The 26689-nt window shown below is 41.7% G+C and overlaps 1 protein-coding gene and 1 long non-coding RNA gene across 3 annotated transcripts in view; one reads left to right on the top strand and one right to left on the bottom strand.

The window, feature by feature from the left end:
* The window catches only part of gfra4a (GDNF family receptor alpha 4a), a 372479-nt gene extending 363937 nt beyond the window's left edge, over positions 1–8542 (top strand). For both annotated transcript variants that reach the window (XM_039786361.1, XM_039786363.1), the window contains one exon: positions 6673–8542. In XM_039786361.1, the coding sequence (XP_039642295.1) occupies positions 6673–6819 (147 nt within the window). In that variant the 3' untranslated portion in view covers positions 6820–8542. The remainder of the gene's footprint in view (positions 1–6672) is intronic.
* On the bottom strand, positions 6758–16430 carry LOC120549436. Its single transcript, XR_005637385.1, has 4 exons — positions 16343–16430; positions 15298–15443; positions 9757–9900; positions 6758–6860 (listed from the first exon to the last, which is right to left on the bottom strand). It is a non-coding gene; the product is annotated as an uncharacterized LOC120549436 (long non-coding RNA).
* Positions 16431–26689: the final 10259 nt, after the last annotated feature.

Here is a 26689-nt window from a genome sequence, read left to right as displayed (position 1 = left end):
CGTTACCCGTTGCCCCTCGGTGACTGATGTCAATGTCCGTCTTCCACACGGTGCGGAACGCGTGAGGAGGTTCTATATACTGTCTATGCGAGGTAGCCTGGACGTGTGGAGGAAAGGCCATCTCTCCCGTTAAGAAATCGTTCCGAAAGCCTACGGTTATCCGGACAGCCTGGCTTGCTGAGGCACTGAATTGAATTAAACGCGCGAAGCGTTTGGCTGGGAGGGGCAGGTGGGCGGAGGGTTAAAATGCAGCGCTCCGATTGGCCGAAAGCTTTTCGCTCCACTGCTCAGCGGCAGAATCGACGCCATAGATGTAGATTGCGTAGAAACTGAAACCGGAGAAATGCGAGATGCGACAAAATGCGTACCTAGAGAGCAGCGACTCAAAATGCGCGCCGAGTACGAAAATGCGTACGTGTTGGCAGGTCTGAGTTATACGACTGACAGTTCTCAAGGATGCCATCTCAACCGGGTCCTCCGGACAGCGGGTCTCTTTTTTCTTTCTCCCTTTTCTCCGAGCGGCCCGCGTGCCCACTCGCGTTGTGAAGTGCGTGTCCGCGCTATTCTCCGACGCGCTCTCTAACAATCGCTGCCGATCCGGCTTTTTGTAAATTTCTGATACCGTGGCGGACCGCCGCTTGCCAATCGACAGAGGAAACACCGGTTACCGTTATAGACGCGCGCAAATCGTGACGCTAATGTGCGAGGAAACCGGTTCCGGGTTTTGTGCTGTAAATTAATAATATTTTATAGCAAAGTTATAAGTTGACTATTTTGATCTCGTTATTTTATGTATTATAACCTACGGTCGTTAAAAGTGAAACCGACACGATTGACCCTCTTACGCGACGGTTCGCGATAATGACAAATAGTCTATTGCGTGATTGTATTATTAATATTATTATTTTATGTTAACGCTCAGTCAAAACCTTCCGTTGCAAATTGCGAAAGACTGTGGACGCGTCTTAACGGACAGGATAATAAATTGCATTCGGTGCGGTTTATATGGGATACCCGGGATTCTTCAAGTTAAATTTAAGACTTTTTAAGACCTTTATAATACCGCCAAGGATGAAATTTAATTCCAACTTCGCAGCCATACAATGAAAAAAATCAGTGCGGATTTTAGGCCTGAGAAAAGAATGATTTACCAGGTAATGACATTGTATTATAATACTCAACAGGCCTGCACGATTCAGGGAAAAATGTGAATCACAATTTTTTTTGCTTAGAATTTATATCGCAATTCTCTGCCACGATTCTTTTCTCACGATGTGTAATGTTTATTGCACACATGAACCGTGACAAAACAAAACAAAGTGGCAGTACCAATTTTTAGCACCTATAGCACATTGCGCATCACCACGAGCATGTAAACATAGAGGCTTCAATCAAAGAAAATAAAGTCAATACTGGCCAATTAAGTACAGTAGGCTACCAAAAACCATGTCTTTACATAATTAAAGCATGTCAATCAACATGCTGCAGCTGTAGCTTCAGTTTCTAGAGAAATGGAGTTTAGAATTAGCACACTCTTTAACTGCTTGCCTTTTATAGAATTAACATTCTACTTGGTCGTTCAAGTAGGTTACCAATAATAGAAGTTTAACGCACTACACTGAATATGGCCCCGAACGTGGCTTTAAATAGGCTAATTGAAACGTCTTTCGGACCTCTTGCCTTGTACGGCTTCGTCATATTGCAGTTTGCGGTGACGTTTGAGGTGCTGGTAAAGTCTTGTGGTGTTACTTTGCGGTGCCGCAGCGAGGGCAAAGCGCGCCTTGCAAATCGCATCGGACTGACCCTCGTCGTCTTGCTTGAATCCAAAATACTTCCGCACCACCGAATGAGAGCCTTTTTTTGGAACGAGTTCGGTTTGACCGGGGATTTCCACTGGATGCGTAACAGCTGCGGACCGGCTCCGCTGCGTGTCTGCTGCGTGCTCCGCCGTCCGTCAATACCCACCGGGTCCGGATTTGTTGCGGAACGGCTGCGGCCGTAACTGACAGCTGTAGTCACGAGGACCCACAAGTTCTCGCGAATTCAGGTAGAATAGAACCACAAAACCAACAACAGTTAGTTTCCATCCAGAGGAATAGAGGGTAAACGACTCTGTGCTGTGTTTTCAAGGTGTAATTCAGGGAAATACAGTGCCCTCCACTATTATTGGCAACCCTGTTTAAGATGGCGTCATGGACTTCTAAAAATTCTCCTTTTTTTTTAAACAACATAGAACTCAAATGCAAAAAAAGAGAAAAATCCAACCTTTTATTTAAGTACATTACTTTGGTGGTAAAAAAAAAAAATCACACATTTAGAAAAAGAAAACTTGAAATCATGTGTCCCACAATTATTGGCACCCCTGATGTTAATACTTTGTACAACCCCCTTTTTCCAACAAGACAGCACTTAATCTCCTTCTATAACATTTCACAAGATTGGGATCTTTGACCATTCTTCTTTACACAATCTTTCTAGATTATCCAGAGTCCTGGGTCCTCTCTCATGCACTCTCCTCTTTAGCTCACCCCACAGGTTTTCGATTGGGTTGAGGTCTGGGGACTGAGATGGCCATGGGAGGACCTTTAGTTTGTGACTGCTGAACCATTTTTGTGTAGATTTTGCCACATGTTTAGGATCATTATCCTGCTGAAAGACCCAGTGACGACCCATCTTCAGCTTTCTGGCAGAGGCCATCAGGTTTTTATTTAAAATGTCCTGGTAGTTCAAAGCATTCATAATGCCATGCACCCTAACAAGGTTCCCAGGGCCTTTGGAAGAGAAACAGCCCCAAAGCATCACAGATCCTCCACCATACTTCACGGTGGTGAAGGTGCTTTTCGGCATACTCATCTTTTGTTTTACGCCAGACCCAGTGTGAGAGTGTTTGTTGCCAAAAAACTCAATCTTAGTCTCATCTGACCAAAGCACACAATCCCAGTTGAAGTCCCAGTGCCGCTTAGCAAACTCCAGACGTTTACGTTTGTGAGTGTTAGTGAGAAAAGGCTGTTTCCTTGCATGCCTCCCAAACAGCTTGTTGGCATGTAGAGAGCGTCTGATGGTTGTTTTTGAGACTTCGTGACCCCAAGATGCCACTCTTTGATGCAATTCTGTGACAGTGAGCTTAGGACTTTTTTTTACTTCTCTTACCATCCTCCTCACTGTGCGTTGTGGCAAGATAAACTTGGGACCTCTTCCAGCCTTGTTTGTCACTGTTCCAGTTGTTTTAAACTTCTTAATGATTCCTCTGACTGGAGATACGGGCAAGTTAAGGCGAGTGGCTATTTTCTTGTAGCCATTGCCTGACTTATGAAGGTCGACACACATCTGCCTTACTTGAATTGTGTGTTCTCTTGTCTTTGCCATGTTGACAAATGGGTAAGAGAATTAGGACTCTGTGTCACGTCATATTTATACCCCAGGGAAACAGGAAGTCATGAATTACTATTTAAAAGATTCCTAGATACCCTGACCAACTTTAGCAACTACAGAAAAATATATTTAAAAAAAAATCTATTAAATTTTTCAGCGGAATTGTTAGGGGTGCCAATAATTGTAGGACACATGATTTCAAGTTTTCTTTTTCTAAATGCATTTTTTTTATTTTTACCACCAAAGTAATGTACTTAAATAAAAGGTTGGATTTTTCTCTTTTTTTGCATTTGAGTTCTATGTTGTTTAACAAAAAAGGAGAATTTTTAGAAGTCCATAAACCCATCTTAAACAGGGGTGCCAATAATTGTGGAGGGCACTGTATGATCCGCCGTGAGCACGGTGTATTTTATTTTGAAAATTAACCGGATATTTATTTTGTTTCTGTGCTCGACTTCCTGTCCCGCACTCTCTGCCGTGTGCTGAATTGCTGCGGAGCTATCCGTCGTCCGTCAAAAATAGAAGCTCTGCGTATCTGCTGCGGAGGGTGATGGAACTGTGTGAGACATTAGGAAACGGAGTCGGGACGCAGACGTTCCGCATCCAGTGGAAATTGCCGGTGAGACCTAGCGGTTGGCTGATTCTCGTCACTGGTACCTGGGTTTTCCTCGATATCCATTTGGTTTATTTCCGAACTTCCGTGCTCGCTCGACGAGTGAAACGCTTGACTAAAAGGCGCTTTGTCATTGGCTGATGGTGAAAGCCTGAACCGACAAGTGAAACGTGTGACTGAAAGGCGCTTTGTCATTGGCTGAGGGTGAAGACCTGAACTGTGTGAGAGATGTCCTACCAAAATAAAGCCCCCCAAAAATTTAATTTTCTTTTTTTTTTGTAAATCAAAGTCATTTAAAAATGAAATCGTGAACAGGGTGAATCGAGATCGCGATTTTATAACGATTTATCGTAATGCTCAACAATCATATTTAGTTCACAATAGCTTTGTAAGGCGTGTTTGTAATCTAATCCATCTTCTATCTATAAATTGCAGGAACATCTGTCTGTGGGTGTGGGTGTTAAGCGCACATCTCTCGAACCGTTAGTCCGATGGATTTCAAAATTGACAGGTGTCTTTCTACGGGCACGAGTAAGCAGAGGTGTATAAAGTACTAGACACCCATACTTGAGTAAAAGTACAAGTGCTCTATCAAAAAAGTGACTTGAGTAGAAGTTGAAGTGCTCTTTAAGCACCCCACTTAAGTGGAAGTACTAAAGTATTCAACATTTTTTGTACTTCAGTATTGCAAGTAGTTTATTTTAAAATGTACTACTCACTGTCTGTCTTTGGCCTCCGCCGTCTTCGGCAGCCGCACGCAGCCTCTTGTACCGCCAGGAAGGGCTCGTCTGCAGCAGGTACGGCCGTCCAGCCACACCCTCGCCAAATGGGTAACGGGCGCCAGCTGGCCCTCGTTCCTGCAACACACCAACCCGTGCGGGGAGCCATCTCACACTTGTGCATGTGCGTTCGTTACCACAATCGCATGTGCAAAACCTTCTGGGAAGCTACACAGTTGAAACACAATACACACACAAAGACAGAGACACACACAAACACCCACAACAAAAACACCCACACACCCACAACACACACACATGCACACAACAAACACACCCACCCACCACTCACAGAACAAACACACAACACACACCACTCACACAAGACACACCCACAGACAGAGACACACAACACACCATACACTACACACACAGATAGACACACACACACTCACAAACACATCCACACACACACACCACTCACACACGACACATGCAACAGCGTGGAACGTGGTATCTCCATAGACAGTATGGGAATCTCAGACTCATTTGCACGGCGCTCGTTTTTCGACTAGTCAAGACTGGTTTCCAAGATGGCTCCCGCAAGTAAACGTGAACGCGACTGTCTTTATAATCTATCTTTTTAATAAACTATCTGTACGCTTACAATGTTGTCAATGCTTCGGTTCACATTGAGGTAGGGCTGGGCGATAAATCGATTTTATCGATTAACTCGACTGTGTAGTCAACGTAGATTTGTTTAAATGAAAAATATGTTTTCTCCTTAACATCCGCCGACGCTCCCCTCTGGGCTCCCGTAGCTCCGAACGGGCTCATCCCTGCCCCCGCGCATTTGCCATAGAGATACACAAACAACATGGCAGCGACAGGGACTAACATTAATTATTTTCTTAACCAGTCGTTTCATTACTTACTTATCTGTAATCTCCGCCGAAATGACCGGCAGCTCGCGGTGCACTGTCCCCGGCTGACAGTCACCTATTCTCGGTAACTGAACCACCAGCTACAGCTGACCTGAAGGAGCACCATGCGGGGCACCAGAGCCGGTGTTGAGGAATTCTTTTGCGGCTCAACACATCTACTAAATGCCGCTGATACAACCGCTGTAGCGGCTTAAACAACTTGCAATCGCCGCTCTGTAGCACGGAGCTCCGCTTCCACGTTTGTTTTTATCGCTACGAAGGAGCTTGCTACAGGTATGCTACATTCAAGAGACCATGGGATGTTAACGTACGTTACTCAGCAACAGGTGAAAATAGGGGCAAGGTTGCGCAATAACGTTAAAATGATTTGAACTTTTAGCGAGGAACGAGAAGTGAATTACCACCTGTATGTGTGAAAACAGCTTTATCTCACGCATCCGTTTTGTTGTTGAATATATAGCCCCCCCCCCAAAAAAAAAAACAACGTTAAACCAATTTATATTTCCACAAAATTGGCATGAATAATCATAATGGTACATGCCCCATGTGTGTGTATGAGTCAAAACAAAATAAAACTTGTTTTGAACAATTTCTTTGTCATCTGCAGATTGATTTTAAGTAGAGGGAGAAAAAAATTGATTTAAATCTTAAATCGGATTTTTTTTTTTTTTAAATCAGGGATTTTATTTTTAGGCCATATCGCCCAGCCCTACATTTAGGGACCCTCATTATGCTAACGTTAAGGTGTGGTGCTATTTCGAGCCTTGTTAGTGGTATTAAATAACGATTTAATTTGAGTGTCCCCATGCCCCAAACACTAGCATTGTAAGCTAACCAGCATTGCATCTGGCCGACAAGTGGCAACGTTATACTTTACGTGCTCGCTCCCGAAATCTCTCCTCCCAAATGAGTTGCCGAGGAGATGTTCCCGGCGTGCGATCTGGAGGCAAATATCAGAATTTGTTTTATTCCTTTACCAAAATAAATGGATGACTAATCGTGACACGTGTCCGTTTTCTTCAAGGCAAACGAGAACGACAGATTGTGGGGCGACGAGGGAGACTCCGCTCTTCCCTCTCCGGGCCTGTCGGACCGTGGAGTCGAGCCCCTCCGCCTGTCCCCGCTGCTGGGCCTCGGATGGCTGCTCCTGCTGCTGCTCTCCGACCAATGAGAGGCCTCGCTCGCCTGGCCTCCGCTGACCAAACTCCAGACCTGGGGGGGAGGGGTTGGTGTGAGAGAGAGAGAGAGAAACAGCCATGTGTCAAATGATAGTGGGGAAAAAGGTCGACTGTCACAAGAATCACACTTTATCTCTTTTTGTAAATCATGACTCGGAGCACATGTGTTGTGCAGCCCTTAAGAAGAGAAAACCACAGGGGAGGGGGGTGGGGGGGGAACAGGAAGTACACACCTCATTTCTTGCTTCACGCCTGCCCAAATAAACTCTTACACAACACACATGCAGACTTTGCTCATACGAAAATAACGTCCAAGCTACAGAAGGGCCCGTGGGCTCAGGTGTACAGTGAAGAGACACTGAAGATGCAGTGTGGGAAAAACTCTAAAAAAAAAAAAAAATTAAATAAAAATAATCTTTTGTCCCTGAACACTTCTTGATGTTAAAGAAAAAAAAATATTACATGTTAAGACTTTTGTCTCAGATAAACTGTGATAAAGTGTAACACGAAATTTAAGGTGGATGTGTGTTTGTCCACATGCAGCACTCTACTCCTTGTTCTTTATTTTGATCGCACATTTTGTCTGTTTTTTAATTGAGACGTCATTTTGTTACCGAGAATGTTAGATGGAAGCACATCATCGAGTCAAATCGCAATTAAATTATTTGACTGTTGTGTTTTAAGTTGCAGGATGAACAGCTCATTTCCAAATAAAGAATATATATATAGAAAGAAAATGTATTGAAATTTAACATTCATATAAGATTAACATCTCCCAAAGTCTATCAAAGTGTTTTATTTTGTCAAACAAGGACCTATATTACTTATTAGCTTTTAGAGTATTGTAAATTGTTTTAATTTTAAAAGCTATAAATCATTTTGTACGAGTAGATGTCACTTTTCGAAAAAGGTGATTACCTGATTTGGAAGGGGACTCTTCACATATTCATTCATTTAGCTTTAAGTGTGAGGGCCTGACAAACATTTGGGTTTGTTCCTCTTAAGGAACATAAAAAACATGCTTTTGGTGACGCCAAAAGATGGAAACAAGTCTATATTTTTTAACTGTATGTGGACTTTTCCGCAGAGAAAATAGCTATCTCTAAGTTTGTGACCGATTGTGGGAAAACATAACCGGATGCGTATGTCTTTCGAGGGACTTGTGAGATGAAGGTGGTTACCCGTGTTGGTTGCTGGGACTCTTTGCTCGACGAGGGACGCCAGAAGATTTACAATATGTACTGTGAAAGCGCAGCTTGCTCTGTGAAGCGGACGTGTCTATGAAAAGTGTTGAGATCGAGGTTGGTTAGCTGCAAAGGCTCCTAACGAGGAATGTGTCATCTTCAATACTCCCATTGAAATCAATTATCTGAAGAAACGCCCATTTGTTTCACTGCATTATGAAATTACACAACATATGCTGACTTCAACACCGAGACAGAAAACGTGAGCAGAACGGATAAAAATGACACATTCTAGCTTAAGTTGGACCTAAAAATAAGCTCATAATATTGTTAATTCTTCCTCACCGATGTCCGTGTTGTTTTGAAATGAGAGCCCAAATGGCTTTTAAGGACCTATCTTCTCACTTACCCCCAGTGGTACTGAGACATGCAGATATTTTGGGTTTTATTTGCCAAGGTTTTGTCATTCTCTGAGATTGCTGCTGCCATCCAAATACAATAAAGATCATTGCATTTTTTTCTTTGGAAAGACCTTCTAGTCATCTTATTGTTGATGCAAAAGCTCCGAGGCCGATTGGCCTCCTCGATTATAGAAAAAAATATATATATATATATCGCATATATATTGGTCAATATCGCAATCGCGATTACTCAGTCTTAAGTACTTAAACAGTTACACAAATTAACAGTGAAATTTCCCTTAATATGTTTGCTGTTTGAACATAATTTTTTCATTCAAAACGCAAGACTTACACTTGCAAAACGTAATGTGCAAAAAAATCTGGGTTTTTTCCGATTCATTTCTTTTTGTGATCATTAGGAGCCAAAATCGTGATCGCGATTTAAAATTTGGATTGATTTCAGAGCCCTAGTTTCCACTGAAACGCCGTTTTGTTTTACCTACCATTTAACCTCCGTACATTTTATCCCTCGATATCGCTATTTTCCTGCAGTTTTACTTGTCTCAAACTACGTGTAAATGTTTGGCCACTTACGAACACAACATGATCCTAACAGAGTCCAATTTTCGCTCCATTTTGCTCTCTACCAACTCTTGAGGGAAATATCTCTTGCGCTAAATGCGCGCAGCTGTGTCAGCCATTTGGTGTCGAACAGGTAGTTTTATCAGAGAGAAAACATCTGCATGCTACAGCAGGAAAGAGCTGGATAGACGGTGAAATGCTCTGCAAAGCTCAGGGTCCCTTTTAGCATTACAGTAGACATTTGACCCATTGTGTTAATTAAAGAGTATTGATTAGTGTGGCATTAAAAACATTCTGTAAATTGTATTGCATATTGATTACAGCAAACCAAGCCGGGATATAATACCATCTATGTAGTGGGATCAACACAGTCCTTATTGGTTACAGTAGCAGAAAACTGTGCTACAATTAATCATATTTAATTATTTGGCCGCTCTAAATTGTTTATGCTAATATGTGTCATGAGTAAACACATACGAGTGTTAAATGCGTTCTCCAGTAAGGAATAAATTAGCTACAATTTTGTCTGGAAAGACTCCTTTCCATCACTTCTATTTTATTTATTTTTTACAGAAGAAATAGCCTCCACTGTCCCCAGAACAGGGCGGCAGCATACATTTAAAAAGCAGATATCTCCAAGCCTGGGCACTAAAATCAAAAAGCTCTGCATAGCTAGATAGATTACCGCTAGACGTAAGTGAAAAAATAGGTTTCGGGTGGACGGATCCTTTAAAATCTGACGATAAGAGTGTGTAAGTCATACCTCTGGTTTTCACAAAGCTGTCTCTTATCGTGACACGAGCTGAGCTCTGTTGATTTGTCCCGCGATTTATCAGGCAGCAGGCATTGCGTTGTGTCCTCCGGCGCCGTGCTCTGGCAGAATACCAGACAAGACGCGGGTCGCTTCCTGCAAATAAAGACGACACCGTAAATAAAGGGGAATTCTGACCAGTTTTCTTGTGCGGAGGGAGGGACTTTTTCACCCTTCTCAAACTGTCTCCTGACAGGAGAGGAAGTACTTGCCCTTTTTCTCCCTGTAGCAGCGCCCCTGGCGTCAAGTTCAAAATCAATTTATCATCACACACAGGGCATCATTCGTAAAGATGTTATAGTATAGTGTATATACTACACAGTGTTTACCGTATACTGTACATAATGTCTATAAAAGTCATACCTTGGGTAATAATAAAAAGGGATTTTATCCAAAGTTTTGCTTTCGATACGTCAGAGAGAAAAATTGCTGAGAGGCTGATTCTGACCCCTTTACAAAGCACAAACGTGTAGGGCCGAAGATCTTTGCCCGAACCCGATGGGTTCGGTCTTAATTTCTATCATTTCACACGTGTTCGGGCCGGGTTTGGGCTTGCGCTCCGGGTTGCGCGGTAAATCGGCGGTCGTGCGTTTTGATTAGCGCGAAAATGGAGGCCGAGGAGGTGAAACGGAGGCTGGCCTCTGGCGATTAGGTTTTGGTTGCACCGGCAAAGAAAGCAAAGTCTGAGGTGTGGAAAACTTTTGACCATGTGCATAATGAGAATAATGAGACAGTGTATAAATGACTCATTCTCGACAAAAGGCAAAAGAGCTGTGTGTGTGCGTGCGCACATTTAAATAACGTCGGCCTGTAAACGGGTTCGGGCTTTTAAAAAAGCTGTCAATCAAAATGTACTTGTCGGGCTTGGGCCTTGTCGGGTCTAACTTTTAATGCCCAATTACAGTTCTATAAACATGTGCATCAGAAAATTTAATGAATGCGACCCCTGGTGTAAACAAACCAAGACCAAATTTGTGTTTCTTCCACCCTACTGAATATCTTGAGGCTGTGGTGCGAGGGCACATTTGTGAGGCAGCTGAGGTAAAGCACATCGTAGCTGAAAAATGGCTCAGAGTGGATGACAATAAAAGGCACTGTGTGTGAGCAACAAAAAAACTTTAATTGTAGTTTAATTGAAACTTTAATTTCAAGTACTTGAAAGTATCCTGGCATTATTTTAAAATCATCGCGTCATCACCTCACCCACATTGCTTGTGTTGACAAAATAAAATTGCATCCTTTTACAAACCGAGACTCCAGCTGCCCGTGTGCCACCTGTGCTTTGCATATGGCGGCTGTAATTGATGTTAGTCTCAGTGTTTTGGGTCAACGGCTAAGTGGGACAGACCTCCTGCTGTCCCACATACAGTAGCCGTGAGGTCTAATGGCTGCTGCAGGTTGATAAAAGGCTTAAAATCTGAGCACCGACAGGAAGCCGAGTACAGCGTAAGATCTGACTCTTTTAAAGATCTTTAACGGGCCTGTGACATTTTTAGATCCCTAAATTCTCCTTTCTATCAATAAAAGATTCATCACGTTTCAACGGCGCAAACAAAACGCCAGTGGTGGAATGTAACTGAGTACATTTACTCAAGTACTGTACTTAAGTACTAATTTGAGGTACTTGTACTTTACTTGAGTCTTTTCATGCCACTTCCTGCTTCTACTGCGCTACATTTCAGAGAGAAATATTGGACTTTTACTCCACTACATTCATCTGTTACTGCTTTAGTTACTAGTTACTTTACACATTAAGATTGTTGCACATAAAACACATGTAGTTTATAAAATACGACGTTTTATTGTAAATTAAACTACACAACAATATACAGGCCCACGAGTCCAGCTGGAATGATTACATGATTAATCACACAACTGTTCGAATCGTTTCCAGTTTCTAAAATGGGAGGATGTTTCTGCATTGAGGACAATTTTTTTGAACAATGTCTTTATTGAGTTTTCGTTTTAAACAAAGAAATAAATAATAATAAAAAATAAAAAAGTGTATAAAAAATATAGATTAATAATAATATATATAATATGATACATAGATTAATAATATATATATATATACACACATATATAATATATGTGTATGTATGTATGTATATGTGTAAATATATATACACACACATATAAAAAACAGTAAATATAAGATAAAAAATAAAATAAAAAATATATAAAATCTATATTTATACACAAACACCCATGAACAAGCGATGTATTTACATAAACACCCATACATAAAAAAAGAAAAGACCTGTACGTTTTTTACAACATCCCAGTAAGAGTGAGGTATACACGTACATACATACATGAAGTCTTTTAACCATCTACATTGAAGAATATATGAACTGTTATAGCTATTAGCTATATATCTACATAGCATTGACGAATTTTACTTTTAATACATTAAGTACATTTTCCTGAAGAAACTTACATACTTTTACCTAAGTTACATTTTCAATGCAGGACTTTAACTTGTAACAGAGTATTTTTACAGTATGGTATTAATACTTTTACTTAAGTAAAGGATCTGAATACTTCTTCCCCTGCTGTGGAGCACCCGATGAGATATATATATATATATATATATATATATATATATATATATATATATATATATATATCTTTAGTTTCTCTTTAGTATGTGTGTATATATATATATATATACACACATACTAAAGAGAAACGTTTCAAAACTCTTCTTTTTAGTCTTTTATCAAAAGCATTTCAAACTAAACTCAAGGTACAAGTCTTCTCTTGTGTCTTTCAACAGTCCAACCCTAAGCAACAACTACATTTTATGTTATCAATGAATACAAAATAAGATATTCCTGTTTCTATGCCGTTGAAGGTCTTACATCAGTAACGTGTGTAAGCACAGGTCTATATTTGCAGTTGTGTTTTATAGGGAAACAAACTGTATCAAGTATGTACACTATTAGTTAAAGGAATACGCCACCGTTTGTTGAAATAGGGCTTATTGCGGTCTACCCTGGCTGAAGATAGGTGGGCCAACGCATTTTTTGTCTCAGTGCAAGTAATTAGGTTGGTTTTTTAGTCTTTTGTTGGCTCACTTTTACTCACAACATGCTAACCTGCAACACAGGATTCCATTCACTGCGACAAGCTAACTGGCGGCAGCAGTGCTGCCGGTGTTGCAATGGACTAAAACGATGCATGCACAAAAAATGCGTTGGCCCACCTATCTACAGCTAGGGGAGACCGTGATAAGCCCTATTTCAACAAACTGTGGCGTATCCCTTTAATGTGCTTCTAACAGACATGGGTAAACACAATTAAACTAGATAACTACAGTAGGTGACATCAAGAGAAGCAAATGTTTTCATTACAAGAAACTTGTATCAGCGGTAAACATAATTATATTGCTGCAGTGTCTATTAGGGCCTCCTCCACCTTTTACCACATTAAGTTCAAGGTCAAAAATATCACTAGAAAAACAAACAAGACCATGACTGATGTAGGGCTGCACGATATGAGGAAGACTTGCGATAAATAAAAAAATATTAGAGTGAACTCAGTTCTGCCTTTAGCTAATTTCAGTATTCTGCTCAAGTATAACAATTTGCTTGTCGAGTTTAATATAATTGAAAAGGAAATAATTTCCTACATTCGTTTATTAAACAAATTTAATATTGAATTGAATATAAAAGGCACCTCTAAAAAAAGAATGACAGTTCCATTTTAAAGTGGAGTTTTCTACTGATATTTTCTTTCAGCTAACTAGCATTTCAACAAACTGTGGCGTATCCCTTTAATATGCTTCTAACAGACATGGGTAAACACAATTAAACTAGATAACTACAGTAGGTGACATCAAGAGAAGCAAATGTTTAAATTACAAGAAACTTGTATCAGCGGTAAACATAATTATATTGCTGCAGTGTCTATTAGGGCCTCCTCCACCTTTTACCACATTAAGTTCAAGGTCAAAAATATCACTAGAAAAACAAACAAGACCATGACTGATGTTGACCATGACTGATGTTGACCATGACTGATGCTGCACGATATGAGGAAGACTTGCGATAAAAAAAAAATATTAGAGTGAACTCAGTTCTGCCTTTCTGCTGATTTCAATATTCTGCTCAAGTATAACAATTTGCTTGTCGAGTTTAATATAATTGAAAAGGAAATAATTTCCAACATTCGTTTATTAAACAAATTTAATATTGAATTGAATATAAAAGGCACCACTAAAAAAAGAATGACAGTTCCATTTTAAAGTGTAGTTTTCTACTGATATTTTCTTTCAACTAACACACAAAAAAATCTCAGTGTCTTTTGCGATGTGTATATTGCGACAGTTGATACCGCGAAAATAACATTCTCAATAGCCTAACCCGTTTCTCACACACACACACACACGCACACACACACAGGCAGACACGCACACACACAGACACACAAACAAACAAACAGACAGACACAGACACACAAAACAGCTGAGCGGAGACACGGGAGAGAATTGCAAATCGAGAAGAGGAAAGAAAACACTGAGAAACATCGAGAGACACTAGTTAGCTTGGAGAAGATGTAAGTGGAATAACGAAGCTGAAGAGGTGTAGCTACACTACGGCACTTTTCCTGTCTAACAGCAGTGGTTAAAAACAAACGTTGTGCTAGTGTGCCTGGCTAAAGTTGGAGCTAACGGCGGAGAGTTGCTGACTCGGAGGACACTGATTTTGGACCGGAGAGGACGACAGCGTGTTTCCCTGCTGAAGAGGACTTTGCCGTAGCTGGTGACTGGTTTTCGTGTTTGAGCTGTGTTTCTTGGACTAACGGCTAACTGTAAGTTGGATTTCTGTGTGTTCGCTTCACTGAAGATAACGTCCTGCTGCATGTCCACATGAGCTACCATCAGGCCCGCAACTTTTCTTTTTTTTTTTTTGTAAGTTTTACATTGAAATGCTGTAAGGAGGAATAATTTTGTGTAGCTGGAGTGTTTTAAGTGGAAACTGATAGAAAAACGGGTAAAGGGGTAGTTGTGTGTAATATCATTTGAAGAAATATTGCAGTTAGCATATTTGAAAGGTGTGATTTGTGTTATGTTTTTTTTGTTATTCAATCTAACGGCTAAATATTATTTGTACATTTAAGTTGTTCAGTAAACAATACCATTTTTGTTAAAGAGTTGTCTGGGGTCAGTTTTTCCAATACAGCACAATATATTTGCTGGCTAAAAGTAGGGTGGTATATGACTAATCCAAAATAGGTCAACCTTCATGGTAGCTACTGAAATGAACCCAAACACTTCATCATTTCAGTCTAAAGTAACATATTGCAGCTTGGGCATTGCACTTGACAATGCAAGTTTGTCAAGTCAAATATCCTATATGGCTTTAATAGAAAAATGTTTTTGACGCATCGTGATGCATCGAGATATTGAATCGAAGACCTGATAATCGTAATCGAAAGATCAGTGAAGATTCATACCTCTACTTATTTATATACTGTATATTATATTACCTTACTATCGGTTGATCTGGCCTTTATCCTTTGTCTTGTTCTTTAAAAGACATTTTGAGTGAAGCCATCGTAGAAGACATCATCCGCTTTTTCGTCAGATTTCTCTTTCTTGGCAGGGAGGATAACTCACTTCAGTTCAGCCTTACCTACAAAATGGTGACGAAAATATAATATCAACTTAGAATGAGTTCTCAAAAAACACTCGACATATGTCACATAATAACAGGTGACACCCTTGCACAAGTGAGAGCAGCTGATGTTATCATTAGATCACTATCACTAACAGTAAAGGAGGCAAAATGAAAAATGCCAATTGAGTGCTTCTAGGGCTGAAACAGCGCTGAAAACCTCCAACATCACAAAGCTGTTTTGCAGCGGCACCGTGGCTCCGTCTGGAGCTTAGCGCCGCCCAAGAAGATTGCGATTGGTTAAAAGAAATGCCAATCAACCAGCGCTGTGGAGGAAGGTCTGGCAATGCGAGGCTTAGTGAAATATGAACAAAAGCGGTCGAGATGAACTTCAATTCTATCTCACTAACTTTCTTTTTGTGCAATAAAGTTGGGGCTGCATAATATAATAGGACCACTGAGAGATCGGCAGCAACTAAGCTGCCTTCAATGAACATTTCTGGTGACTTAGCTACTAGCTTTCGTGACTGTTGTGTATTACGGCCATGGATAGCCAAAAAACAGAACCAGGACAAATAATGTTGTCACGTCAGTCAATTTAAAATAACAAAAAAATAAAATAACATAATTAGGCTTACTTCCGGCAGAAAGGGAGGAAAGTCTGGCTAAGCGAGACTACTGATAACATACAGCACTCAGTAACGGTAAACATAATATATAGTCTACACTCGACTCTACAACACCAGCTAGGCTACATTAGCATTGCATGTGGCTAGCTTAATCGGTGTTAGGTAAGCTAACGTTAACATCATTGCTTCACGATAGACGAACATACCGTATTAAAAAATTCCCTGAGCACATACTGTATACATATTCACCTAACACACTAACAACCATTAACCGTTGAAGCGACTCACCTACAAAGGGGAGTATTTACATGAAACAAACTTTCCTACAACTGGAGGGAGGAAGCTAACCGCCAGATTCTAGTGTAACGTGAATCCGACGTTGTCTCGTCATATCGCGAGAACCCAAAGCAGCTGATTTACAGACATCTCTAGAATACATGGGGAAAACTCTTTTAGGGCTAGCTAGGTATGTAGGTATGTAGGGTAGGTATGTAGGGTATGTATGATCTATGTTAAAGTCAATTATTATACAACCACCATTGACATACATCCACATCAGTCAACTATGTCAAATGAAAGATGGCGCAGGATTTCTTCATCGTTCACTGACTCCAGTGTTTCTCAGCAGCAGTGCGCTCAGCACTGCCACTGGTGGTCTCTCCCTTTCTGCCAGAAGTAAGCCTAATTATGTTATGTTACGTTATTTTTTTTAAATTTAGAATACAATTTACAAAGATTCAGTCATCAGCGTCCGCAAACATAAAACTATACATAAATAAGTGCAAATAATATAATATGAAAGTAAGTATGAAGGTCATAATTTAAACAGAAACAAATACAAATAAAATACATAAGTAAAGAAGTGACAGACTTGCAAACTTCATTAATGATAATGAAAGCAGGAGTACTTCATTAAATACTTTTGAGTAGATATCAGTTATTAAAATACCTTTCTGCGGCTCTCTGATTGGCCGGCCAGCCGGCCCAAACGGCCCGTGAGGGCCCGCGGCCCCTCTGGCATCTGCCCAAATGCCAGATTACTTACCTAATAAAATTTTTACCGTTACTGAGTGCTGTATGTTATCAGTAGTCTCGCTTAGCCAGACTTTCCTCCCTTTCTGCCGGAAGTAAGCCTAATTATGTTATTTATTTTTTTGTTATTTTAAATTGACTGACGTGACAACATTATTTGTCCTGGTTCTGTTTTTTGGCTATCCATGGCCGTAATACACAACAGTCACGAAAGCTATGGTAAGTCACCAGAAATGTTCATTGAAGGCAGCTTAGTTGCTGCCGATTTTTCTGGGTCTTTATAATTATGCAGCCCCCCCCAACTTTATCGAAAGTTAGTGAGATAGAATTGAAGTTCATCTCGACCACTTTTGTTCATATTTCACTAAGCCTCCCATTGCCAGACCTTCCTCCACAGCGCTGGTTGATTGGCATTTCTTTTAACCAATCGCAATCGTCTTGGGCGGCGCTAAGCTCCAGACGGAGCCACGGTGCCGCTGCAAAATAGCCTCGGGAAGGAACTTGTTTTGGTTTAACGTGTGTGCGTTCAAAGGTTGTTTTAGTCGTGCGACAGAAAACTCAGATTGGACAGATAGTCTAGCTAGCTGTCTGGATTTACCCTGCAGAGATCTGAGCAGCAGTTAACCATAGTCCTCAGAAATCCCCCGGAGTTTAGAACGCCGACACAAAGAAAGAGGAAGGTGACGGACATCCGGCCGAAGAGAGTTGGCATCTGCATCGGCGGCATCTGCTGGGGATCATGTGATGTGATCAAAAGCTCCAGAACAACTGCTAAACGGGCTTTGCGGCAGAATAACATTAAGTCTCCATAAGGTAAAGTTTTTAAAGCCTTAGCAGCTTATATTCTCAAAAACTAACTATTCCTAGAAATACATAATTATAGCCATGTTGCGCTGTTAGAAACATCTAGCATGATATCTGTGATTTTAGAAGACACCTGTTTTTGTTTTGGAGTACCTCCTGCACGTCAGCGAACAGGTTTTCTTTCCAAACATGGATTTACAGGTCTTCTTTCTAAATATGGATTTACTGCAGATTAATTGAGTGAAACCCTTCAACGTAACAAGTACTGAGGGGGAAAAAAACATCATCATGAGTCAGAATCTGACAGCTCGGTGTATAGAATGAAGCGGGGGCAGATAGATTGGAACAACTCCTCTGAGAAATGTTGACTAATTGTGATAACGTGTCTAATGCTGTCAGCAAGATGCGAGAGAGAAGGAAAAAAAATACAAACGTCTGCAACAAGAAAACACAAATGCAGCATTTCCGAGAATTACATTTCACCGTGCAACCTTTGTTCAGCAAATTTGAAATACGCCAGGGATTTTTTTATTTTTTTAACAGACGATGTTATTGCCCCTGACAGGTCTGCTGGAAAACCGACTGAATCAAAGCTGAGGAGAGATAATTATATTAGACTGTTTGATGAAAGCAATAAAGACTAGATGGCCTGAGAAATGGGCAGACGAATGTAAAGTCTGCAAACAATCTTAGCCTACTCGGGATTAGACTCGAGGGGGTGGGGGAGGTTTCATAAACAGCATCCCCATAATGTAAAAAAATAAGAGCCTCATTAACAGCCAACTGCTATGCAGCAGCAGCAGCAGTGTGCAGGCTGTCAAAATGATCAGGATGGATTTAGTCAAAGACTGAAATCAAAGGGCAGCACCTTATCATCGGTTTACACTGTATAGGAGCTGGAATGGAGTTGGAAATGTGTGAGGAATGAAAGAGTGGAGAGAAGATAGAAGAAGTTGGAGAGAAGGCAAGAGGAGGGAGCAGTGAAAGGAGAGAGAAGCTAGAGGGATCGGTAATGATAAGAGAGAGAGTGGGTGAGAATACGAAAAGGCGGGATGGAGTAGTGGAAGACAGTGGCAGGGAAAGAAAGAAAGAAAGAAAGACATACAAGGTTGGAAAAGGAGACAAAAGGAGAAACAGTGAAAGACTTGGAGACGAAAGAAGGAAGAAAGACAGAAAGGAAAGAAAGAAGTGAGGTGGAAGAAAGGGATGGATAACGTGAGTGGTAATGATGGGGAAAATAGGAGGAAAGAAAGAGGGAGGGAGGGAAGAAAAAAGCACAAGGAAGGAGAGAGGGAAAAGTGAACAAATGGAGAGGCAGGAGAGATGAGGGAGGAAATGAACTGGGGAGAGAGTGGGTGACAAAAAGCAACATTTTGAAGAGAGGCAGAGGGGAAGGATAGGGGAGAGGTGAAAGTGGAAAAAAGAAACAATGAGGGAGACGAAAAGGCATAGGAGAGCTGGAGAAGAAAGGGAAGAAGAGAAAAGTAGGGAGAGGTGAGAAAGAGACGGAGGAATTTTTTATTTATTTTTTTAAAAAGGATGGGGTGAGTGGGAGTGTGGAAGAGGAGGAAGTTGGAGGAAAGAGAAACGGAAGAGAAAAGGGTGCAAGACTGTGAGAAAGTGAAAGAATAAGAGAAGGGTGTAAGAGAGAGAGAGAGAGAGAGAGGAAATGAGAGCTAAGAGGCAAAAGACAAAGATCCTAAGTGAAAGGAGGAGAAGAGAGTGGGAGACAGAAACAAAAAGAGACATGGAGTGGGGAGGGAGAGGTGGGAGACGGAGAGATTAAAGGGAGAGAATCTGGTGCTGAACACAGCAGACACTCAGCCTCTCCTGCCGCCGCTTAGCTCCAGGGCTCGCAAACATCAACAGCAGCATTAAAAATAGCAGCCGTTATTTGAAAACAGGCCTGGGGAAAAGTGTATTTACAAATAATAATTCTCCGCATTTGTTTTTTTTGTTTTTTTAAATCCGACTGGGTGCTGCAGACGGGCATGGTGTGTCACAATATGACAATCCAACACGGGGAACAACTTTTTGTCTCCCACTTTTGATCCAGAGTGAGCCATCGTGACACCTGCTGAGCAGATTGACTTGAAACTGTTCCGATATTTCAGATCCCCTCCCCGGAGATGGTTTCTGAAGATTTTTGTGAAGCCCCGTGAACTCCAACGAGCACCAACGTTAGACCTAAATTTCCACTTCTACATGACTTGATTTTAAAATACAATAACCAGATTGCCGTAAAAATAAATAAATGTGTGAGCATATTAGTTCCCCAAAAGGATGAACCCTTACCATCTCGGACACCCCATCAAGTTTCCTCTGCTGCCAAACGGAAGCCAAATAAAAACCTGAAATAAGGGGGTGGGGGTTCTCACTGTAGTTACACCATCAAAGATAGTCTTTCAATTTCTAGGGTACTTACTTGAAAGACATCTTACCAGAAACTGCGTATTATGAGGCACCGTCCTTTCTGGCAAATCCAGGCAGATTCAAATGAGCACTACAGGAGGTGGTAGAAATTGGGTAAAACACAGTTATCAAGACAAACGACAACGGGTGGATTTTCACATTTAATAATAGACAAAAATGTTCTGTCATTTTTTTTTTTTTTATGTACATCAGTAATTACAAGTTCAGTATGCTATTATCCTCAACTTTTACATGTAGTTTCATCAGCTTCTAGTAATGCTTATTTATCTTCACACTGCTGTCTTACATACAAAATATGCTATATACTGCTGTCACATTTATAAAAGCCTGGAGAGGTTTGCCATAATTTTTTTTTTTTTTTTAAAACCATTCAACACATTTCATTCACAATAGTTTCTCATTATTTACAAAAAAGAGCTGCTAAATTATACATATTAACAAACCACTTCCTCAGTATATATAATGCCACTATACAAAGACAGAGAGAGAACAAAAGAGGAGGGTAATGCCCGATTTTACAATGACCTTATTCCGATGCTATAACCCGTGTATCAAAGCATTTTAAATACATATTAATGCTGCCAGTGTTTGAGGGAAAAAAAACTCTACTTGTATTGTGAATATTAGTAAGATTCCCAGTAAGTAATCACACTTTATAAATATGTATCAGTTAATACAGAGATGAATATGCTGAAATAAGGCCACTGTAAAGTTAGAGCGTTACCCGATAAAGATTGAGTCTTGGAAAGCAGGGTGAGACAGAGGGAGTTGATCTCTTTAAATGGAAACTAATTCGCCGGGTATTTATTGGGTAAGTTGGCTCGATGGCAGACAGTGTACAGAGTCCCCCACGCATTTCCCTTTGCAAACATTCACGCTCCCTCTCAGATATTTTGAAATGGTCGGGGGGGCCCTTCACACTCGGGCAAGCTCCAAAAGGTGGCGAGAGGTAATCATCTGGAAAATTTTAACTTTGGGGCGTAGGAATCCGGTAGTGCAACATCAGAACAGTGCACACGCTTAAGTTCATGTTAACCAACAGGGCTGGGTTTTGATGCTTAAACTGAAGGGAGAAAATCTGACTATTTAGTCGTAGTGCGCCTAGCTTTCTCTGGACAGGGCGAAGGTTTGTATTGTGCTCTTAAGTTTTGATTTGTCACTTCCATGGGGGTCTCAGTTAGGAAGGCTGGGACCCTAGACTGGGTAAACCCAGCCCCATGTACCGGCGATTTGATTTCTCCCTGCAGCTCAGGCTGGAAACCTGTAGGTTTTTCTATCCTGCTTCCGTCACAAATCTGCGGGGACCCAATCACAAACTGGCTTATGCAACTGGCGCGCTATTGGCGGGTTTAACACGATGACGATGGAGAAGCGACGGCAAGCAGCTTTTTGTTTCCATTCAACATGGTGGCCACCGAAGCGCAGCAAGCCATTGATGCAGTTGTCGCTGCTGTTTTAAAAGATTTCAAAGGCAAGTTTTCTCTGAAAACGGAACAGAAACGTGCCCTGGAACAATTCCTACAAAAGAAGGATGTGTTTGCCTTACTACCGACCGGTTATGGTAAAAGCCTAATTTACGTCACCCAGATCGTTAGTCTGATTAGTTGAAGGACTGTCCAATTGCGTACAGTCATTTTTGTGCAGTAGAAAATACAGAGCAGACTCTTAAAAGATTGAGCTCCGCCCTCCTACGTACTTCCGCTCAATTTTTATTTTCCTTCAGTACTACGTCTGGGTTTGTGGTATATTCTTGGGTTTACTCCAACCAAATATTTGGCGGTCCAATCAGCAAACAGAGGGCGTGGCTGAGAACGATGACGTCGAGGTTGTGACGTGCGCTAGTTTGAGTTGTAGTTCCGTAATGGCGGCGGAGAAAGATGCGGTCAGTTGTGGCAACGCTGCCGAATATCCAGAAGTTAAAGCCTGAGTAAGAACAATCTTTGCTGAGTTGTGTTGGTGGCCATGATGTTGTGGCCCTCCTCCCCACGGGGTTCGGGAACAGTTTGATTTTCCAGCTCGCTCCATTAGCGGTGAAGGAGCTGGCTAAGGCTAACGGTAGCGATGCTAAGCCGATAGTTGTCGTCTCCCCTCTGGTTAGCCTGGTCCTACCAGACAGTATGTAGGAGGGCGGAGCCAGGCTACCAGAGTGGCTCTGGGCAGATCCAGTAGTTTTAAACTTCAACAGAGTACCCGCCTTCAAGGAACTTAACACTTGTCAATGGAGAGTGGCCAGACTCTCTGTACAAATGAAATGGACCAGAGTCTGGTAGGACCAGGCTAGCACTGTCACATTCAAATTGTGGAATAGTAAACACCAGGCACACCCACACAGGACATTTCACTTTTGACGTTTTCTGATGATCTGAACTGAGCTGAACCGTGAGCAAACATGACCGGTCAAAGCCGTACTGGCACCGTGTTCTTCCGCAACACAGCGTATTAAAATGAAAGCCATTGATTGTGTGTCGGAGGTCTGCTGGTTCACACACCAACAAAGTAAGAGCCTGTCGGACGCAGCTCTTCCACTAACGGCTTATGGTGTCTGTCTCTGATTCTACCGTTACACCATGCGGTGATTTAAATCAGTCCGCTGACAAAACAGCATCTTGTTGTGTAGACCAAACTCAGCGACCAATGCAATGCATTTCATATGGCTGCTTCACAAGCAGGGCATTTTGGTTTGCATCAGCACTAACCCTAAAAGGTACCCTGTGGAGTTTTTGACCACTACAGCACTATGAATCAATGTTTCGATGAGTGGGTCGATTCACATTCCTGCCACTGTTCCACTGATCTGCAGGTGGTAACAATGTTAATATTGGTAGGAATGTGCAAAGAAACACAGCAATGCGCCAGCAAAGGCAGGGAAGAAGAAGACTGCTAGCAAATGAACATGGACATAAAGAATGGAATGTAAAAAACAAATAAATAAAATGGCTTCGCAAATATTTTTAAGCAAGGAAATTGATTTAACATGTTATGCTGGGATTCCGACAGGCACATACACCACACCGGGAGCGTCTCAGAAGCGGAGCGTTCTGCCTGCCTGACTTGCAGACTTCGTTGTTTTGGTCATTTTTCCTGAACATTTGTGCGTCTACGATAAAAGCAAGTAGTCTACACAGTGAAATGGTTTAGTCCAGTTATGAGCGACATGGATTAAAGATTTAGGGCTGTGTTTGAGTTGTTAAAATAGTGTGGTGATGTTATATACGATCGGGAGTCTGCACAGGGTGTTCATTTGAAAAACTGACTGGATGCTCTAGCTGTTCCACTTCCTGCCCGGTCAGTGCAACGCCCCAGTTCCGTCAAATATTAGACCTAGCGTTTATTTTGTAGCGGAGAACTGCTGCTGGGTCGCGCGGCGCCGCGTCTGGCGGAATCACAAGCCTCGTCTTGAGTCGCTGCGATCGCTCCTGCGGCCGTGGTGGAGCCGGAACACGTCACAGACGCACCTGGTGGAATTTAGGAGTAAAGTCTGATTTGTGCATCTGCGGAGGCTCCACGCAGAGCTTTTCCCGGAGCCTACGTTAAGTGGCCTGAAGTTTATACTTGTGCGTTGGTGTATGCGTCGTTCTAGCGTATCTCTAGAGTAGTAGGCACAGTGTCTTCCCTGTGCTTTCTGACCCTGGTCGGAAATCTGTAGCAGGACAAATTAACCCTCGATTTCATGTTGTTTATGGAGAAGGAGAACCAGGAAATGAGTAGGCGCCCGCTCTACCAACTGAGCTATCCGGGCCCCCCCTCCCCCTACCAAGCCCGGCCGAGCGATGACGTGACGTGTAGTTAAATTTTTTGAGATGAACATGTCAGGCTACGCTGTAGGGTCCGTCCGGCGTATGGTCGGTATCTCCACGTACCGATGTACGTACCCACGGCGTCGATTGAACGCAGAAGCATAAATCGGCCTGGTTAAATACAGTGCATTTTAGCGAGTTCCACTGACCTCCGCAGGGCATCTTTAACAAAGCTGGGATACGGCTGAAAGCGTTCAGTAAACAGTAAAATGACGCCGACATCTGAAAGTACAAACAGGATCTTGGGAGTAAAACTAAACTCAAGTTTAGTTGGAAGCCACAGAAATATTTGAGAGCTAAACACGTGATTTCTACTGCACAAACCAGCACGACGACACAAGCTGAAGCAGTCATTTAAGCAAAAGTCAGGATTTGAAGGAGGAAAGGGTCACAGGTTGGCTGTGGCTCCTATTAAGCAGGGCATTACATTTATCATCATCATCAAGGTTAATGTGACAATTTATCGGGATTTAGATTTTTGGTCACCGTGTCCAGCCTTGCCATGAAGGGTCTCATTTAGTCCCACCCTAACAGGTGTAACACAACTAAAAAGGACAGTGTGGGAGATGTCAATCAAGCACCGTCTGTAGACGCCCACACACATGAAAAGCCGCCGAATCAGCCAAAAATAAATGAAACCGCCTGTGTGGGAGGACCAGGGGTGAAAAGTCTTGAATAACTGTTGAAACTGCAACTTTTTTCCCCTGCATAGTCCTAATCGCTTTTGATGCTTTGAGACTTTGCAGACCGGTGTAGGAACCAAGCGTGCGGTTGCTGACAACAGATTGGGGTCAAATAGTGTTTACAGATAATAGAGGTTGGGTTTTCATCATTCTGCCAATCTTGCAAAATGGGTAAGACTGGCCACACAGGACGACTAAATAAAATAAATAGTTTGGTTTGTCAAAGAAGTGTGAAATTAATCAAAGCATAGATTAAGAAAAACAAACCTCTAAGACGAATTTGTAGACACTGTCAGACCCAGGATCTGCTTGTCTGAACCGTCAAACAGAAAATAAGATTTGCAGCGGGCGATGCTGTGGGCAGACCTTGCATCTTTCTCGTTACATCGTTAACCCGTGACCCCTCAGTCACCGTGCTGTCTGTGTTCCCCACTGAGCTGCCTTGTCACCACATCAGGCTGCTGGGACTTACAAACCGTCCCCAGGGACCTTCAGTTTACACATTTACCTTGTCTGCACAGACAAGATTTCAGTTTACATTCATTTACAAAAAAAAAAAAAAAAAAACTTCATTCTTTGAGAAATTATTACTACAGTACATTTGAATCAGCCGTAAAACAGATTGTTATATGAAGAGTTTCTTTTTGCCAAATGAGATATCTGCTTTGTGTGAAACTGAATAAAGACTGCAACAGAAGATGACAGCAGTTACAGTGTGACTGGATATTGTTACCGGTGGTGGTGAATGCCAATTTCTTTTTATTTATTTTTTATATAGCATTGTGGAATTAAACATTCCTCCTACAGAAAATCAAATAAACGAGGAGTTGGCTGATGTCATAGCTGCTCCTGTTAGAGTGCTGCTGATGCTGCTGCAGAGTACATGTACACTTCAGGCACAGTGTCAGGAGGACATCACCCATTTGATGATGGGTGACGTGACTTTGCAGGTTATGGTTGCTCACCTCTCTCATGGTCACATTTCTACTCCAAATAAGTGTTAATTGTTGCTTTCGTTTCAAAGCTGCTTGGAGTACCGCGTTTGCCAAATCTGGGCGTCCCATTAATCGTGCCCCGCCAATTCACCAAGCAGGTTAAAACAAAAAAGGGAAGAAAAAAATATATTGTGCAAAAATCAAAATTTGACTTAAGTCAATAAAGTGGTACGATTTCTGCCCAGACTGAAGAACAGTGTTGCCTTCGTCGAGCCACAGAGCATTGTGCATGCCTCCCTACAAGATTTTTTGGAATTGAATAGCACCTCAAAAACGATGATCGGTTACCTGCCAAACAGACCGGTAGTGTAGACAAACATAAAACGTCTGCACACCTGAGAAGAAGCAGAGCGACAGCCGTTCCTGACTGAAACGTTGTTTGATCAAATGTGTTATGCAACTCAGAAGATCTTTTCAGCATCAAGTCTCTGCAGGAGCTTCAAAACCTCAACGGGACATTATGGCTAAACGCTGTTGCTCTACTGGAGAAAAGATATATATATATATAAAAAAAAAGGGGTCTGTGTGCCGGGCGCATGGTTCAAAAGGGTTGTACTTAGTGTCTTCATTAATCATAGGTGTGTTTTGGGCGTAACATGCAATAAACCTTCATTTTTTTTTTTTTTTAAAAAACGAGGAACGTTTGGACCTTGGGGCATTGCTATTATGATGGAGGATTTGCACCGTAATATTTTTATTTGTAATCTTTTGCGTGTGTGTGCTGCTGCGCTTCCCTGTGTGTGTGTGTAACAAGCATAGTGTGCGCGCGCTTTGCATAAGCCTAAGCCTACCTATTTACTAATTTGCTGTTAAAATAATTAAATGCTGCATTATTGACTTTAGACCAGGTTTTGTTGGTCACTGGCACGATCACCTCCCGCTGCCTCAAGA

This window comes from Perca fluviatilis, chromosome 20, assembly GCF_010015445.1.
Source record: "Perca fluviatilis chromosome 20, GENO_Pfluv_1.0, whole genome shotgun sequence".
Classification (NCBI taxonomy): Eukaryota; Metazoa; Chordata; class Actinopteri; order Perciformes; family Percidae; genus Perca; species Perca fluviatilis.
This window is presented reverse-complemented; position numbering and strand designations above follow the sequence as displayed.